The following is a 19,892-nucleotide window of genomic DNA, read 5'->3' as shown; positions in this document are numbered from 1 at the left end:
TGACTTGCAAACAGGACACAGCCCCTGACAGTCTTCAGAAACCACAGAATGGAAAAGAGCAGAGGAATAGTTTGGATCAGTATGATCTGATTTAAAGTCTGGCTTGAGCTCTTTCAGGTGTACTGATGCATTCAGTGGGGTAGTAGTCCTCAGGCCAAGGTCCAGAGAGCAGCAAGAATTGGTCCCTCAGCTCACAACTCATGCACAGAATGAGAAATTTGCTGAGCCACCCACTGGGAAAGATGAGGCTGGTCCTGAAATAGAATCTCTCTCTGCAGTAGTACTAATGAAAGTGAGAATATCACAGAAGCACTGTTCCGCACCATTCCTCTAGGTATTTCTTATTCATCACTTTGAACTCTAGGTTTATTATGTGTCTGTAGAAAGGTAAAGGATAAGATAAAGAAAATGGCTTTTGTTGGCTTTTCGTTAAAGGAAAATTGTCTTAGGTTTCTCTTTTCCTGAAGAAACAGCAGTGTATTTCTTTTCTGTACCAAATCTTACTTCTGTCTTTGCTTGTGAAATGATAAGTTATTGGAGGGAGTCCATGATGATGCTTCAAAGAAACATGAAGAAAAGTGAAAAAAGACTTAACCTTTTGAAAAGCAGAAATTGCTTTGAAAATGAGGTTAAAGCTGTCCACTGCATTTTACTGCAGATAAATGTAAAATGCACTCTGGGAGATGGAAGAAATAAGCAGGACACAGAGACAGATTAAGAAAACACTCTCTAGAAGACCTATAATGCAAGTATAAATAGAGAGTAACAGCAGCTAACAGAGCAAACAAGGGCCTACAGTAAGAAACAGGAAAAAAAAATGGTAAATATCCTGATATATGCTTATATTTAGGTCCTACAAGCCAAGAAAGACAGTAAGACCTTTCAAATGTGGTATTCAGAGGATGGTAGAGTATTGAAAATGCAGTATTTTTGAGGTGTTTCTTTTAGGAAGACTATGGAAAGAAGATCACTATAGCAATGAAGAGGTTAAAACCTGGGAACCACTAAATAAATGTTCAGGATTAGACCCACTTGATATTTATTAAGCTTCAGTTTAGAGCTGGTTCTGTCAGGGAATGTACACACTGGAGGAGCAGGTGCTAGATAAGGGCCAAAAGGCAGCTGAGGTGAGGTGTTGGAGACAGTCTGAATTCAGTATGGGGAGCTGAACTCAGTATGGGGAGCTACTTCTCTGGATAACGAGCCTGTGTGCATTTGCACATGAACCATCTCAGCTGAACAGTTACTACTAGCAAAGTTTGCTCATTTAAAGAGAGCTTCACTTTCTCAGTGTTAGTGTCTTTTTTTTTTCTATGGCAAATCAAAAGTCAAGTAGAAAGCTGAAGAATAGCACTCACTCAAAAAAAGAAAAAAAAAAAGAAAGAAAGAAAATAAAATAACCTCACAGCTCTTGACAGAGCTTCTAGGTAGTAATTTACAGCCTGCAACTTCTTTCCTGCAAGGATTGGTCCATGGAAAGGAAAATGCACTCCACGTCTTTAAATTTGATGCTGTCAGAACTGTCACCTTCATCTGATGATTGAAAGACTGCAGTGTCACAGCATCACTTCAGACAGCTGCTGTCTAATTGAGAAGGATTCCTCTATTAACTGTGACCCTCCATGACTCCTCTCAGGCAGTGAGAAAAAGGGCTTTGACAAGATGCCTGTAGCTCACAGGTTTCAAAGTAGAAAGATGAAGATCATTTAACATGTGTTGTTTGGGGGAAAAAGACAGTTGAGAGAGGCAATGGTAACAGTGTCCCTTATAAACAGAAGGAAACTGCTCATTAAACATAGGAAAGAGGCTGTGATGGGAAAATCTCTGGGCAGCTTGTTCAGACCCAAATGAGAGCTAAAGGAACATCACTGGCAATGGCTTTCTGAGTCCTAGGGAGCTGAAATCTTGGTGCCTACAGGTGCTGCTTTAACTGGGGTAACTAAAGACTTTAATGCAGCATATCCCCTGTTCTCTCTGCAGTACTTTGTCACTAGAGATTTTTTCCTTCTCTGACACTGGGACTGTGCCTTCCTGGGGTATATTCTACATGGCCACTGATGCACTTTAGTTAAGGCAGTTGGCGTCACTGAATCATACACAAGCAGCACCTCATTTAACCAGCATCTGGGGTGTGCAAAAAGGGAATCCTGCATTAATATTTTGTGTGTTATTTTAAACATTTTTCACTAATAATATGTGATTGTTTTCCCAGCTCTTCACCTTCGGTTGGAGAGAAGACATCCGGCCCGGGGAGCCACTTCACACCAGGAAGTTCTGCTTCGATGCCATCTCGCACAGTAGCCCTGTCACACTGTATGACTGTCACGGGATGAAGGGAAACCAGCACTGGAGCTATAGGAAGGTCAGAGTCACTGTGGGGCATCTCAGAGGTTCAGACCATCTTGAGCCTGTATTCAGTTTAGCACAGGCTTGTGCTTTCCTGTCAAAGCAGTTCTATTTTACAATCTACCACATCCTATTCCGTTTAATTTTGTGGTAATCTCTGTAAACATACTCGTGTTCCTTTTGAGCATTCAGATATTTAGGTCAAATTTAAATGAAAATGGATCTGATCCAGCTCAGAGGGTGTCTGTATTGGATCTGTTCCCTGAAAGGTTGTTTACCATTCTGGCGCTTCAAGATGCTTGTGTCATTTTAACAGAGGCACTGGTGGAAATATTTTCATCCAATGTGACAGCAGCAAGACATGCTGCTCATGAGTTAAATGTACTTTACTACATTTTAAAGATTATAAGTGGCAGAAAAATCTCCCTCAAAAAACCAAAACAAACAAACACACGAACAAAAAAACCCAACAAAACCAAAAATCACCCAACATTAAAAGCACTGCTGTAAGCCCAAAGGAGGCAGGAGTTCATAAACTAAAGATAAGCAGCTTAGACACTACTTTGATCTGCTGAATTTCATCCCATTTTTATAAATCATTGAAAACAGGAGGTCAAGCTACAAAAATCAGAGCTTCAGTTAGGGTAAAAAGTCCTGGTAATGCTACTGATTCATTGTTGCTGTTGTTGTTAGGGTTTTTTAATAGTTTATCAGCAAGTTGTCTTGATTAAAGATTTCTCTAATAAACTATGTATTCCATTCAGCATAAGGATTTCTCTGAAGTGCTGAGGATTTCTCTCACACGTATTTCAGTTTTCTTTGACCATTGTGCCTTGCCCTTCACGTTATTTAAGCTGAGGCCAAAGCACTAGGAATTGGTCTTTGCCAGATAAACCTCAATATTGTTTTCTAGTTTAAAAATATATATAGTACAAAACTAATTCAGAACCGTTAAAAATAGGTTTCGCCTGATGCTTTTTTTCTGAGTGCCTACTTGTTAGCTTGTGCCTTTTTACCTTATTTATGTTGCAAATTGAGGTTCATCATAAGATTTTCCAGAAATGTAATCCCTTTGAAGCTGAGGTATTACTTGTAAGAAAGTTAGAATGTATGGGGCAGATATTTAGAGGATATAAATTGTGGTGGTTGTATTGCTGCCTATCTGACTTTATCATGCAGTAATAATCCCTTCTTGCTTCAAAACCCTTCCGATTTATCTTTTTGCCTATCCAAGCTGCAAATCAAAAAGCTTTCATACTCTTAGCACTTCATTGTTGCTTAATATAGCCAGCTCATAAGACAAAATGCAGGTCTGGAGCTACACTCTGTAAGGCTCATCACCTTTGATGAGGACAGAATATAGCAGGTAACAAAAAAAAAAAGACATTTGGAAAAAATACACAGTGTAAGTTTTATTAAATTCTCTTCACAGCTTCATTTTTAATTTCCACAAGGCTGACAGGACTCGTATAAAAATTCTCAATGCAAGACAGGCATTTCCATCTCAGCAAGAAACACCACAAGTTTTGTTATGATGGAAGTACTGACACATTCTTAACCGTAATCCCAACCTGACAGCAAGCTGGTCAATTTGCATAAACCTTCAAGTTAAGAAACTGCATTGGAATAATAGAATTCTATATACATGGTTTTCTTTAAGCTTACTTTTAGTTTGCTATACAGTAAGTATTTTTTAATGTTTCCTATCATCTGTTTCCTCAGATAAAGGGCAGATTTATATTAGAGATTTCTGGTAGTGTAGCTACACCTTCAAAAACCTTATATGCGATATAATAGTTTTCCAGCTTTGAAAGCATCTTGGCAATAGAACTTTTAGTGTTTTCACCTCTACAAAACAAAAACCAATCTGTGCTGGAGCCTTTTACCTACAAATAATAATGTGGTTAAGAAAGAAGTGTTTCCTTTTAAAAAACAGAGAGCAGGTCAGCCAGTCTCTTCTGTTCTCTGCACAACTTATAGACACTATAACTTCCTAATGGTCATGTATCCATCCTGCCAAAAATACTTCTCATGCTTTAGGAGAAATGACTTTGCTTGTCAATGTCTTCTAAAATGCCTAACATGAAGCATTTCTTATCATGATCTCATATTATTTCTATAAACTAGAACATAAGGGGCTTTTATTCATTTAAAGATGAGTCTCTTCTCATGATCATTTGCATCTTGAGTCACTGATAAAAAGTTACGGCTGTGAAGTGATTACAAAGTGCTGCAAATGCAATTTGAAGCCAGGCACCATTTTCATTTTCTTATAGCATAGAAATCGTAACAACCTGGTTTTGGATCCTGGCGAGTAAAAACAGCTTAAATATTTTAGAGGCAAGTAGAATACATTAATATTTTACTTTGGGTAAGGAATGCTCTTCTGGAAAAAATCTACAGCCTATCCCCATTACATGCACTTTGCTTCTCATTGCAGTGCAGTCTCGGAGCGTGCAAACCACATTCTTTTCAGATGAATGAAGCCAAAACTACCACTAATAAACATGTGTCAAAAAACTTTCTTATTCCCATACTGCTTAAACTACATCTGGGCAGCTATTTGGAAGTCTTGTAAGTCTGCAGTATTAAGTAATCAATTTTCTTAGGACCAATCTGAAATACTGGTCTACAGCCAAGTATACCTTTGAGAAAACTCTGTAAGAAGCAATGGAGCAGAATAAATCCAAGCAGTACTGCAAACATTGCTGTGGGTTGTAAATAGAAGAATGTGAGTAATGCCAGGACAAAAAATATTGGCACCATATTGGAGCAATGTAAGACATTAGATAGATAACTGTAAATAGCCTGTAATTATTAGATATTTGGGAGAATGGCTTTAGCTTCTCAAGCTAAAGCCATTTCTTTGACTCTGTTTGGTATTCCTAAGCATGCCAGAGCCAATGATGAGTAGTGCCTACAAATTTCTGTTACTCTTTGTGAAGGAATACACCTCTGGTTTTCATATCATTCTGGGCTGACAGGTAGTGCACTGATTCTGGTAACGTATGATTCAGTTTATGTGCCACAGGCCCACTACTGCTATTTGTAGAGCAGAAGTATCCAAGAGAGGGCTGATTTAGTAGGTCTCTAAAAAGAAACAATTGTGCAAAATCAATTTCATTATATGGTAATTCTAGCCTGAGCCTAGTGATTATGATAGATGCTACACTGGCAGCATCAAAATCTGTGCCCAGAAGATGGGGGTTTGCTCATAGTCTCCTGACAGCTGCAGGGACAAACTGTAAGAGTCAGTTCACTCGTCACACAGGAGGTGTGTAGATTATTCCCTCAGACAAATGAAGATATGTCATAGTGATAGTGGCTTTTATCATACGGACTTCAGTCCTGCTGAAACTGAACTGGAGCTACCAACTGATTTCAGATAAACTACCACAGCCACCAGCTGATAATGACTTCCAGTTGCTCTTGACTTTAGCCATAGTTACAGCAGTATCCCATAAGAAATGAAAGGCTCTGTGTGTCATTACCAACCCCCCTGAACTGTCAAGACCAATTATCGTATGGAGGAGTTTTTCCTTCTGCAAATAATCTTCAGTCTTGCCTTCATGCAGAAGGAAAAAAATATTCTGCTGTTTTCAGATGTTAGAAATGTCTCCACAAGAGTGCTCGTGGTTTCTCAATATTGGTGTAAAGCAGAATTTATATGTTTGTCTTGTAAATTTCTTCTCTGGGATGCACACAACTGTTACCCCTTGAAGTCCTAAACCTGTTTCCACTGAAATCCAGTGGAAGATAAGACCACTGGCCTTTGACCTTAAATCAGCATAAGCTTGAGATGATAGATTAACAGGCCTTTATATATAGCTAAGTCAGCCAGAAGTTTTTCCAGAGCAGTAACTCTGTCCCTATTCTTAAAAGACACTCTTCTTTCCTAATAACCACGCTCTCTAAATAAAAGCAGCAATAATGCTTCACTCAAAAATTATCTGCCTGTGATATTTCTGTAAGAAAGACTGCCAGCATTCTGGAAAGGCTGGAGTGTTTTTCATAGCAAGCTTTTTGTGCTGAAGCTGTTTCCTTTCTTCTTGTACCAGCTGTCTTATTAAAGCTTCTAACATTCCAACTTTGACTTCCTAATATCTTGGCTGGCCCTCATGTCCAGCTATACTGCAAGAAAAACCATATGCCCCTTTCCTTCAAGGTCCCACATTAGGCAGGGTGGCCATGGCACAGTCACTGTGTCCTGATTTTGGACAGTGCCACTCCATCAAGCTCTTATTATACAGGAGGAGCTGGCAAGGTGCAGATGGGTGCCTGCACCAGCCCATATGGTGCCTGGCAGTTCTTACAGGCCCACCTCATCCTAGCAGGGACACAGTAGTCTTTTGTACACAGTACAGTTGCCCCCTTCTTGCAAGCTCAAGTATCCTGCCTGCAGTCCTTGTAGAACATGAGAGAAAGGCCTCTACTCCTTTGGTTTGGTCCTGTCAGCTTTGATGGCATCCCTCTGAATTTTGGTGTGGGGCAGGGGTGTGTGTTTATCCACTGCTTTTAGGGAAAGGCCAGTGCTGAAAGTAAAATAGTGTGAAAGGCAGATATAACAGCATTCCACTCAGCCAGAGCACAAGGTACTTTTGACCTGGTTCTTTATTGCATATATTAATTTTAAAAAGAGGCATTGTACTTTACCATTTTTTCACAAACCAAAAATCAGTGAATTTCATCTTTGCTAAATTAAAAAAAAAAAAACAAACTTAATTTTTCAAAATTTTTAAATAGCTGCTGTTTCTGTTTGTTGCCGTATTTTTTTTTTTAATGTAAGGTATTTTTAAAGAGAAGTTTCTGTGGTCGTTGCTCAGCACCCAGAGTATTTGTGTGAGTTCTTAATCACAATTTGAGAAGTAGATTTTTTTCCCTCTCACAAACTGGGCAAGTAAGCACATCCTGGATTAGTATTAAAATACTGTCAGGGCAAACATTGGTAGGAGGAGAAAAGCCTGAATGTGGTTTACCAAGAGTAATCTGAAATTTATTTGAACAGATGCAATATAGTCCCTGGAAACTTTCAAATCATCTAATGACTCCCACATCTGTCTTTCTCAAAATACTTGCCTACATCAACTAAGTATATTGAAACTACCCAACTCACCACCTGCTCAACTGACTGCTTTCACAAAGATTCACCTCAGGTTACTTACTATTCACTCCAGTTTTGTGAAGTAAAATTAATAAAACTAATCATCATAAATATGCTTTTTAAAGCAAATTAATCCATGCTTACCCTCACAAAATCTCCATATGGAGCTAAATCAGTGTTAGGATTTCCATCTTATTAGGAGAGAGAGCATATTTCAGTGGCTGGTCTTAGCAAGGCCACAAGCATTGAATGGGATGAGAACATCAATCCTGTGTCCATCTGTCCATCACTTCAGTTAATAATTCATTTTTAACATCTTCACCAAGTTGGAGATTTTACAGCTCCCCCTGCCAAGAAACACAACATTGTCAAGAGCAAGATTTCTCTAAAAAACCCAAACAAATCCATTTTGCAGGTTCAGACAGTTAAATGGGCTCCAAGCAAATATATGGTATGCAAAGATATTAAAAGAAATTATATTTTTTCATTGTATTATGTGGTTGTTAGTCAAAGACAAGATGATATCTCCCTCCTTCCTGAATCCCTACTTTCATAAAGGATAATAGCCCAAGGGAAGAAAATACTCTATTCTCTACAGCTTTCTAATAATAGCTGGTGTTATTACAGAAGGTTAGTGCACAGAGACCACAAAATCATTTCAAACAGGGCTGGTTTAATCCATGTTCTGTAAAGTTAGGACACTTCCAATGATCTGGCATTTGCTACTTAATTCTATTTTTTTTTCATTCCTGTAGGACAAAACTTTGTTCCATCCGGTAAGCAGCAGCTGCATAGATTGCAACCCAGCTGAGAAGAAGATTTTCATGAACAGATGTGATCCTTTATCTGAAACTCAACAGTGGATTTTTGAACATATTAATATGACTGTTTTAGAAAAATTTAACAGCAAGGCCAGTTCCTAGAAGGAAAAAAAAAATAAAAAATTGACTACACATATTTATGTACAGACTGCAGACTACATTTTCGCCAGCATCTGGGTCAAAGGAGTCAGGAATTAAATTTCCTAGATCCAGGAAATCTGTTCTGAGGATTAAGAAAATGCCACAGCAAGAGCCAGCAGGCTGTCCTTGTGGATATACAGTATCTGGAGAATTTGGCCAAGAGCCTCACCGGATGCTGCTGAGAACTTCAGGCTGAAAATTCCCTTGCTGGTCAAGGGAAAAACTTTGTTTAAAAACTGTTTAAAAGTACTCCAAGTTAATAAAGTAAAACAAAACTCTAGAGTTTCTCAGGTCAAATCCTGCTGTAGTGAGTAGCTCAGAACAGATGCTATGATTTGGGATGGGTTTATGGTGTGCATGACGCCTACACGAACCTGAAGAAATCCCAGGTTTTAGAATTAAACATGCTGGTAGAAGAATAATGATATTCCAGCACTCCCTAGACAAGATATATGCTCTGTTGACATTCTCTTAATAAAAGGTTGGGTTAAGCAGGTTTAACCCTCAGGACTGCTGCAATTAATTTTAAATACCTCCCTTTTACATTCCATTCATTACCAAAATAGGAATGGTTGAAATCTTAGGGTCTAGAATTACACTGTAGTGAAGCATGAAATGAACTGTATGGTTTTTCCCTCACATTTTCCCCCTTCAGGAAAAATAAAGTAAAGCAATCAAATTTCTATATATAATATATTTAGCAATTGTGATTCAAATCCCATTCTCACACAAGGTGAGATTTTTTTTAGTGAAAAATAGAACAGCAGCAGCTGCAGCATAATGGAAGGCTTGTGGTCTATCTGTGTTTTTTAAAGATAGAATCTTTACCAACATATAAATTAAATTGAAAATAGGCTGGGGAAAAAAATCAGGAGGAGAGTGGGAAATAATTGCATACTGCATGCTGAACTAGGTTAGTGAAATTAATACTGGTATGCTGCCATCACCTAAAAGCATGTTGGCTCCCTGCAGTACAGCTTAAAAGATCTTACCACAGAGGAGTGGAGAGAAAAATTGACAGGAAATCAGTTGGGTGGTTTCAAAGTTTTTGAAATCTTTGATGGAAATCATGTGAACTTTCCACAGTGAGCAAGTGAATGGTATTGTAGATGTCATGAGGGAGGAAACAAGAAGTGCAAGAATGTCACACATTAAAATATTTTGGTATTTTAGGCACAGGCACCATTCAGGGTAACAGACTTCCATCACACTGATGGGTCCCTCAGACCTATCAAGCTGTTGGAGAGAGAGGCCTCTAAAACATTTTAGGAAGGGTGTCTATGGTTCTTCTCAGTTCATACTGATGTGTGGAATGTGACTGATAACTTTGAGACTGTTCAAGGTAAGAGTGAGTATAAATTTATCTCAATTAAATATGTGGCTTTTGCTTGAAAGATGAATTTACAGATGAAAGCACCATAAATGCAGATAGATCACGTCCTCTGTGCTGTAACTCCTTTCAGATTCCAAAAATAACATTTGTAATTAAGTTGCTTGTTTTGATTGCTGATGAGGTGGCTGACTAACCAAAATACTGATGTGCAATCTACCCTGTTTTAAGGGAGTGCAGTGACTGTGTTTTGTTTATTTCTCCTTAAGCAGTGTTTATGCACAAAGAGTATTGATTGCATCCAGAGGATGGTTCTAGTACCAGTGTGTTATTTTATGGCAGCATCTTGTAGTTGCAGGTCATATGAAAGTTTTAGGAGGGGAATGAGGTCCTGTAGCATTCAGGATGTATGCACTTGGGAAATTGTGACATTTCCAATATATTAAGCAATTGCTGCAAGTTATTGAAGAGATCTTTCAAATAATTTAAAGGGATGTGTTTCACAGAGTTGTCATTTTATGATTTTAAAATAAGTGAGCTTGTTTAGGTATTGTTTAAATTTAATTTGAAGATATGGTGTGCTCAGGAACAGAAGAATCAAGTTTCTGGTATGAGGATACTTCAGTTTTGTTTGGCTGTCAGTACACAGAACCAGCCTAGTCTCTGCAAACTCTCAGCTTTCCCAGGTGCGGTGCTCACAGCATCATTTATTTGCAGCCTTATCATGAGGAAAAAGGGTTTGGGAAAAGAAGAAAATGGCTGCCTCAAATACAAATGCAGCCCTCAAGCTGCTGATTGTAACTGGCCCCAAACTGTCAGTCCTGGAAGCAACACTCTATGCCAAAAATAGAGAGGCAAAGGAGGATTGCTAAACCAGAGCAGATTGGTAGGGTTATATCTATCATTCAGTGTCTGACTGCATCTCAGTGGTCTGATTTTGAGATGTCTGATGGGAAATAAGCTGCTATTAGGGCAGAGAAAATCTATGCCTTTTACAGCCCTTGTTGAGTCATATTGCACAGCACCTTACACTGACAAAGGAAGCCTTCCACTTACTTGTAGCTGATCACAAATTGTAAACTCTAGCAGTCTTTGTAAGAAAGCAGTCCATATGACTGCTAGTCAGTTGTAGAGAAAGAGAACAGTCCTTTCACAGGACTCCTTCAAGAAAAGTTTTATTAATAATAAATTATCATCACTACCTTTCACTTCAAGTCTGTCCTGGGTGTTCACCAAAGGTTTCCACTGATCACAATATTTCATTATTGATTTACCATTCAGAATTTCTTTAATTCTTCCTGCAACCATATCTTTTCCAGCCTGTAAACTTATGAGCAATTTGGTAGGTTGGAGAGATGTATCTTCCTCTGATATTTCTCCAGGAGCATTTAACTCTGACACATTTTTTCAAAAGACTATAAAATTTCTTCACAGATTTCTTTTTCTAATACCAGGTAGTTCTGAACATATTTTAAATGTAGTGCACAGGTGGAATTAAGTAATGTGGGCTCATCATTTCAGTGGAGGTATCCTGATTTCTCTAACTAATGACTTGCTTCAGTTTTTTTTCAATTTATTATTTAATAGCTTTAATCAAGACGTGAAAAGAAGATCTTTGTATCCGTAAGAGTTCATCAGCATCTACCCTAAATGTTTTCCATTTAAGGTTAACTGGCCTTTTCTTTTGTGGCCAACAAACTACTATAACTGGAGAGAGCAACTGGAAAAACTGAAATAAACTCCAAGTGCAACTAAAACTCTAAAATAGCATATCTTTTCCTGCATATATTCCAGAATCTAAGCTAAACAGAGGCCTTGGGGGACAGGGCTCAAAGGAGAGAGGAGGAGCTGGGAAGCAAAGCCTTTCATGTGTGGGAGAGTAGCCTTGTTGCAGAGACATGACAAGATTTCATTTTCATTGGCCACAGTCTTATTTCAGAAAAAAAGAGATTGCTTTAGAACAAATGTTTCTGCGGCTATATGGATATTTTAATGATATCATGCATTATTCCTGAGTGTGATCCATTTGTGAATGAATGGTCTCTAGCTGATCAACTAAGTCTGCCTCATGATAAAGATAGACTAAGCTTGAAAGGAGGCTGACAAGCACTTAACAACCTTTGATTACTGGCAATTTACCAGGCATCAATGTCTTCTCCAGTGATCTTAGTGAAATCTTATGCCACACAGAAGAAACATGTATAAATAGCTTGACCAAATTGATTAGATAGGTGGCACTTCTGCAGGAGTGGATGTTACCTTTGTTTAAAAAAAAAGTCATAATCACAATTCTTTTGCATTTTTACTGATAACTTCTGCAAGGGACTGAGTGAGGGAGAGTCTTTTAGCCTATGTGGATGGATTGGAGATGGAGCATTTTAGGAAGGCAGTACTGGCATGCTTTCGGTGTGACTGACACCAGGGGTACATCTATGTGCTATTTAAAGAGCATCTGTAAGCTGATAACCCAGTACATTTCAAGTGAACACAGCATGTATGTTAAGAAACAGGAGTGTGTTAATGGTTTAATTTTTCTTTTTTAATTCAACAAGGTTGTTAGGGAAATAATTTCAAAGCCCTTGAAAAGAACAGAAGGTGTTCAGAAGTAACATTTTTATAGCTAGTACTAGTATTATAATGTTCATTTATTCCTTTTTTTAACCCCCTTCCCAAATATGTTCCATATTCTCTTTTAAAAAGTACAGGGATTCAAGATGCTTTTACATAACATTTTTAGGATCTTGCCCTTTTTGAAAGTTTTGAAAAGCCTTTTAAAAATTATGAAATGTAAACCAAAAGGTAACATAAAAACCCAAAGAAAAATACCTATTATGTCTAGTGTACCAAGAGACTTTGCTAAATGTTTGCTAAGATAGTATCTTTTGACTGGAAAATCTTAGATAAATAATTAATAGAGTTATTAAATCTTTAATGTGTAGTACTTTCTATTTAAGATTTTTAATTTTAAAAATGTAGTGAATTTGTGTGGTTAGTTGCTGACAGTTTTTTTTTAACCACATATAATACACAAATCTGTTCTTACATCTCCTGAAATATTTCTCTCCTCTTTCCTTCTTACAATTCTGAATGCACTGTATTTAAGAAAATCAGATCATATAAAAAAATCTCTAAAAAGTAAGAAACCTATGTAAAAACAAATAATGAGAAAGTTTAGCTAGAGAAATTCAGAGAAATGCATCACATTTCCAAAGCTTCAGCAGCATTCAGAAAACACATTTGCTCTATGAAGTGATTTTCTGTTCTTTCAATGTATCATTAATATCAGTGGTACTACTCCTAGGACAGGACTTCTGAAACTGGTGTTACTGTTTGGACAACGTGGTGCCACAGGAGAAAAAATCTAGGAAAAGCTTCTGAAAAAATTGCATTCAAACATTGCAATCTGGTATGCCTTAAGATTTTCCTTGTTTCTAAGGTTTCTGTTATCTTAGTATTTTTTTCTTTTTTACAGGACCTGGCAGTGCAGTAGGTCCTTCAGTGGGCCTTAAAAAAACAATGCAAACAACAGGAGAGCAAAGAGGACATGGGTTAAAACAATAATAATTTGTGGTTACCTAAAGGTGTATTTACCACACCACTGTCCAGTAGGTAAATTATACACAAAGAGAAATTTGTGTATTTTGTTCAGCCACTTTGGTTGGTGCTTCAGAGAATAGGTGAATGAGAAGGAGCCTTGCAAAGTGGGACAGCAGACAAGCTTATACTCAGTAAAAGATGTAGGAAAACTCAGAATGATCCATTTCAGAGAAGCAGATGATATATAGATATAGATATAGATATATAGATATATAGATATAATGGACAGTGTACAGAATGTGAGGGAAGCTGCGATGATGCAAGTCTGGTGAGTAGTACTATCTTAAAGATACTAAGACAGAGGAAAGGAAAACTTGGTCCTCATTAACTTTAGTCCTCATTAATCTTAGCAGGATCACTAACACTGTGAAAGTAGTAGTTGATTTAATTAAGTTAATCTTTGATCTCCCCACTAAATGACTCAACCTGGAAGGAACCACAGTCCAAGCAAATTTCTTCTGATGACTCTGGAGCATCTAATCAGCAAAAGATAGCACTAGGCACAGTTTAGTCAAAAACCTCAACTGGCACCAGAACTAAAACAATATTATTGACCCAAAAGATCTGTAGGCCTCTGGCATCCCTCTGTGAAAAAAAAGATTTCACTTGCTTAAAGAAGTGATTGATGGTAATGATCATAGATTAAGAAGATCAAGAATTGTGAGCTTTCAAGGAGGTGAAAGGCCAAATGGTGAGATTAGGAGATGGTAGTTTAATTGAGAGAGGAAGGAGGAAATAAGTGGTAAAAGGGAAAAATTAGGAATCAGATTTAATTCTGTATATGAAGGAAATGTGACCTACAAGGGTCAGCCACTGATAGTTTTGGATACCTCTTCATAGTGGGGCTTGCATTTTTATTTCCATCACAAGTATTTGGGAACTGAGAGGCAATCAAGCCCTTTTGCAAGGACCTAAATTTAGAATAAGAACTGCCTAGTGTGAAATGTATTGATTTTGAAATAACATGATCACAACAGAGAAAAGCTTTGATGGACCCTGAGTTTGTTCTGAGTTTTCCACTAAAGGTATGTGTGTGTGTTCCTGAGGCTGCTTTTTAGATAGTATGTAGAAGCAGAACATTATACCACTTTTTTACCTCAGTTTAATATTTGTCTCTATCTCAGGCTTTTTTGAAAGAAGAAAAGTGTTTAACTAAATTTTCCTAGGAAATGTCAACTTGGATCAGCGTGAAGTAGCTCTGCCTACTCCCTTTGTGGATCAAGATAACAAGTGTTTCTCTTCAGATATCACATACAGCTCTTAAAGAACATTGGGGCTCTGCCTTCATGGCTCCTTGTAGCATTCACTTCTTTTGTGTGTTTCAGTTATTTCATGGATTTTTTTTTTTTTTTCTGTTTTGTGTTTCTTCCCTTCTGCTGACTCGCTATCTGCCAGAATCCTGATCTTCTTTCTTCCTGCCTTTCTGGTCTGTGCCAAAGGTGTTTCTGCTGTTGCAGATCCCTTCCTCAAGATAAGAGTGACTAAAGCTGTTTTGATCTTGACTTGGCAGACCCTCAAGCCCTTCTGCCTCAGGTAACCTGGCTTGTTCTAGCAGAGGGATGGGAAGGAGAAAGGCACCTGAGAAAGGCAGGACAGAAGTTTTGTCATCATGGGCCAGTCTCACTGCAGATTTTGTCCGTGGAAGAGTTATAGCTCATAGACAAACATCTTTGAGGGAAAAGAAATTACATTGGTCATCTACTTTCTCATCCATTTTTAAAATTGAGTGCTGCCCAGAGTGGAGAGTATGTAATAGCATGAAGCATTTTCTTCAGTGGATATACTTTATACAAACATTTAGAAGCAGCTGAACTTCTTGACTTCAAGTTTTTAACCTTTGATTATCCCTATTGAGCTAATTTGGATACAAGAAACTGAGTAGAATTATTTTTAAAAGTGGGTTTTTTTTATAAGCTGACAAGGGGTTATAACAACTTTTACTGAAGGCATTATTCCAAATCTGAAGTGGATGTGTAATCTGTGATGAGTGCATGATACAGGTTAACCTCTAGTCAAGCTGCAGAGAGTCAGAGGGGCTTTATTTACAAAAAGAGAGAGATTGTCCAATGTGCAGAAGCCCTTTGCTTACAGATGTACTGGGCTCTAGTTTATTCCCCAGCATGTCAGGAAAATCAATATCTATAATGATTCCCATTATCAAAGCAACAATTGCAGAGATGGCAGTAAAACATCACCCTGTTCTTACTACTAGAAGAGAATCCTTTCACTGGTTTCCTGTATATCTTTATGCACCACCACAGCTTATTTGCAACACGAACATATGGATTAAAGTTATACCCTGTCCTTTCATTAAACAAATTCCTAGGAAACCTGTGTACCAGTGTAAAGGCTGTACAAATGCACTGTCCAAAGCATTGTCAGCCAAGGAATGGTAATTTCATACAAAAGAAAAATAAGACCTCCTAAACGAACATGATCTGGCCATGTGCACTCATGGCCCAGAAAGCCAATCCTGTCCTAGGCTGCACCAAAAGCAGCGTGGCCAGCAGGATGAGGGAGGGGATTCTGCCCCTCTGCTCTGCTCTGCTCTGATGAGACCCCACCTGCATCCAGCCCTGGGGCCCCAGGAAGGACATGTATCTGTTGGAGCAAATGCAGAGCAGGGTCACCAAGTTTGTTAGAGGGATGGAACACCTCTCCTGTGAGGAAAGGCTGAGAGAATTGGGGTTGTCCAGCCTGGAAAAGAGAGGACTAAATTCTTTACTGTGAGGATGGTGAGGTACTGGAATTGGTTGCCCAGAGCAGTTGTGGATACCCCATCCCTGGAAGTGTTGAAGGCCAGGTTGAATGGGGCTTCAGACAAACTGGTCTAATGGAAGGTGTCCCTGCCCACAGCAGGGGAGTTGGAATGAGATGATTTTTGAGGTTTCTTCCAACCTAAACCACTGTATGATTCTATGATGCTAAAGTTTGCTTTCCTTTATTACTGTCGTATCAGCCTCCAAATTGCAGCTACTGCTCTACATCAAAACATATCACAGTAATCTAGAAGGATAGTGATGCATCAGGCCTCTGCTGTTAGTTTTTCATACAAATCTGCAGCATGGCTGTATAAACCTTTTCTCTGGAGTTGGAGATTGTTCTGCACAGTTGTTATCCTGAAAAGGGATACATTCCTTCGAACTTTGACCTGACAGCAGTTTTTCACCTCAAACTCTGCTGGCTGATATTGCCCACAGCTCTCCAGGTAATGTGGTTCATTGCACATCTCTCAACACCTCACAGCAGTCCAGTCCAGTCCACACACACACACACGGTTAACAAGTGCTAGGTAGCAAAATAGAAATATGTGGTCCCTTCTGAGCCTCTGAGATGCTTCTGCTTATAAACTAGTCTTTCTGATGGTCAGAGTGTTTTCCAGGCATCTCTGTGAATAAACATGCTTTTCTGCAGGTATCCTGCAAAATATCCATTTCTCTCACTTTTCTGAGAGTCTGGAATTACAGCCTTCACTTGCTGTTAAACAACATTCAGGATAAAACATTTCCTGGCAATTCAACTATTATAAACTATATATAAAGGGCCAAGAAGAACTGGAGACAGCTTTGTTTGACCCCTGTCCAATGTCCCAGTAGGCAAGACAGACAGAAATGAGCTGGGCTGATATGCAGCTATAGTAGAGATCAATCAAAAGGACAAAGGAGTTGTCTAATTTTCTGTGAAACAAGGTCAAAATGTTTGGTTATTGTGATTTAGGAAATATAGCTCTCTAAAAAATGGGGGAAATATTTTCAGATGTGTGCATTTGAAGTATTATACAATAGACTACAATTAGTAATATATACATTATCATAAGTAAAATGAAAACATACACTTCTGTGCTGACTAATCTGAGATAGTTGTCTTAGATGTTATTAAACAACAGCTGTAAAAACTGACCAACTTCTTATGCATTAAAATAATGTTTTCAGGACATGCTTAAAAGATTTACAGACAGCACATACATGCCTGTAAATTTCTGGACTGTAATTAAGAAGCTGAACTATGGAATAAAAATTGTACACCTGTCCTATTTTATATTTGGATGTATTACGTTGCAGGATACAAAGTAAGAGATTGCTGAACAGCAGTTTCAAAAAATTACCATGATCTGAATGAATAAATACCTCTCAGAAGCTACAGCATAAGTTTTTCAGTTTGCTGTACATCTGCTGCTGCTAAAATAACCTGCTCTGTGGGGTGGGTGAAGAACCGGACTAGTCCAACCAGCTGCAGGGCTGCCCAGGGTCATATTTGTGCTTCCATTCCCACACCTCCAGCCATGCCAACTGTGTAATATCAAAAGAAAGAGAAAACAGAGTCATCTCCTTTAACAAAGAGCACTGTTAGCTCTAGGAAAACTGTAAATCATGTCTTGAATGGCCACCTAAATAATAGAAATAAACAACTGGGGACAAAATGGTTGTATACACATAATAGTCCTCAAGTGACAAGTAAGGAAACATTGAAAAAGTTTGTGAGGACTTGATTCCAGTAAAAAATCATGTAAGTCAAGATTTATTTGTCCCACTTCCACATCAAAAATAACCCACCAACAAAGCAACAAAAAAAAAAGCCCTAGAAATTCCCAGCACCACTAGTCCTTGTACCTACAACTGATAAGACATAAAATGCATCATCTTCATAAAGAGGATTAACTGCAAAAGCTTGAGTCATATAGAAGAACAGTATTAGCCAATCATCTTCAAAGACTAAGGAAAAAAGAGTTGATTATTAGATATTATTTATCTTTAAAGGAATTGTCTTTCTTTTTTTTTTTTTTAATTTGGTGTCTCTTTAAGTCCTATAACTTAATTTTATGCATACCCATACACTTCAGTTCTTCAGTGCTGTACATCTATCCTAAAATCTTCTAATTGAAAATCATCTATTAAATCCATCCCTGATATCTACTGCATATGGCAGAGTTGTGGTAAGATTTAAGTGAACACAGTCTAATTTTTGTTTCTGAGGTAGCAATTAAGGTGAACATTGCTTCCAAAAACCTCTGAACATCAAAACTAGCAAAACTAAGAGAACTATAAGCATTCATTGAAAATGTGACTCCTTCTTGTCTAGGGACCTTAAAGGATACTGTAGTTAGATGCAAACTGAAGACAGCCCAATCAGGGGGAAAAGTTGTGATTTTCTACCTAACCTTTCCACTTAAACTGTTTGGGATTAATTTCTTACAGGCAGTTCTGTTAAACAAAACTTGGTAAATATCTTCCCACTGAAATGGTGATTATTACAACAAAACAAATTGTAAGTCAGGGGCCTTTGACAAATAGTAAAAACTTCTATCAAGTTCCTAAAGCGACTGGAGTCATTAACATTACAGTCATGACCCTTGGCAAGAGAGCAACTATGAACAAAGAAGAATTATTACTAAAAGAACAATAAAGTGGTTTAGATACATCAAGATCAATCAGGCATTAGTTTTAATATAGCCTAAAGTTAAAAGCTGTAAAATAACAGAGAATTTTCCCATTTGTATCATTTAAAGTTCACAGCCCAAGGAAAATGCCACGTATAAAGAAACCAGAGAGCCTTCTGTGAATTGTGTGTCAATTATCTAATTACCTTTGATAATATCAGGTGCAAACCTTCAAGGAAAAAGCTTTAAAGAGCTCTTGCAGGTACCGGTGTATTAGGAGAGTAATAAGACTTGTTGCAGGGAGAAGAGAAAGGAGGAGAAACTGCATCTTGCTTTGAAATTAATGTCCTGTCCCTGGCTGCAAGAATGTGAGAGACGAGAGTTGCACAACAGTTACTGGAGCATGTTATCAACTCTAAATACAGCTTCTCAGCTTGGGAAGAGAGACAGGGAGACTGGTTTCTACTTTGACTCTTACTTCCAGGCTGAGATGCTGTCATGTATTCCTGCTAGTCAAGAAGGAAAGAATCCAAGTCTGGCTCCTACCTCCTGCCTCCCTCCTTCTTCTGCAATGTCTGTGGATGGGGAAGAGTGAGATACTGCTTTGAGATCCTGCTGCCTGGGCAGCTCCTTGCAGAGGTAGCAGAGCTTCTCTGACAGAGGAAGTCAGCAACAAGATCTCAGCCTACAGACATAGCTCCACCTTAGGGCTTGCATAGGGCAGCTGCCCTTGAACTCCATCACAAAAGGCCTGTGCACCCTCAGCTTGGTCAATAGCTCTGAACATTAGCTGCTCGGTGGTGGTGTTTGCATCCGTGCTTCTCTGCCTGGTAATTCCCTGCACCAGCTGGAGGAGTGTTGCCTGTCTGCAACTGAGATAATCTTCAACTAACCTAAAGACTGGACAACATGCTGCCCCAGCCAGGTGGGAAGGAGATGTGCCTGCACTCCTGGTCAGCACCAGTATCTCTGATTTTTGAAAGAAAATTGTAGTGACTTCTTCAGCTGGAAGCCTTGGTGAGTAGATGCAGAAGAGGGTGTCTGGTGGCATGTTTGTATTTGGATGATTGCTCTTCTGCCTAAGTGATTTACAAGTGATATTCACCACTGTTTTAATTAAACATGCCTTCTGATTTAGAATTGGTAAGCTTCTACTTCAAGGAAACGCCAGGGTAAACT

At 38.4% G+C, this 19,892-nt stretch overlaps 1 protein-coding gene across 2 annotated transcripts in view; it reads left to right on the top strand.

Moving 5' to 3' along the window:
* The window catches only part of GALNTL6 (polypeptide N-acetylgalactosaminyltransferase like 6), a 437,146-nt gene extending 419,668 nt beyond the window's left edge, over positions 1–17,478 (top strand). For both annotated transcript variants that reach the window (XM_021552775.4, XM_021552857.4), the window contains 2 exons: positions 2,213–2,362; positions 8,203–17,478. In XM_021552775.4, coding sequence (XP_021408450.2) covers positions 2,213–2,362; positions 8,203–8,370 — 318 coding nt within the window. In that variant the 3' untranslated portion in view covers positions 8,371–17,478. The remainder of the gene's footprint in view (positions 1–2,212; positions 2,363–8,202) is intronic.
* Positions 17,479–19,892: the final 2,414 nt, after the last annotated feature.

The sequence above is a fragment of the Lonchura striata genome, chromosome 4 (assembly GCF_050655825.1).
Source record: "Lonchura striata isolate lonStrDom1 chromosome 4, ASM5065582v1, whole genome shotgun sequence".
In the NCBI taxonomy this organism is placed as follows: Eukaryota; Metazoa; Chordata; class Aves; order Passeriformes; family Estrildidae; genus Lonchura; species Lonchura striata.
Note: the sequence above shows the minus strand (reverse complement) of the source record. Positions and strands in the feature narration are given on the sequence as shown.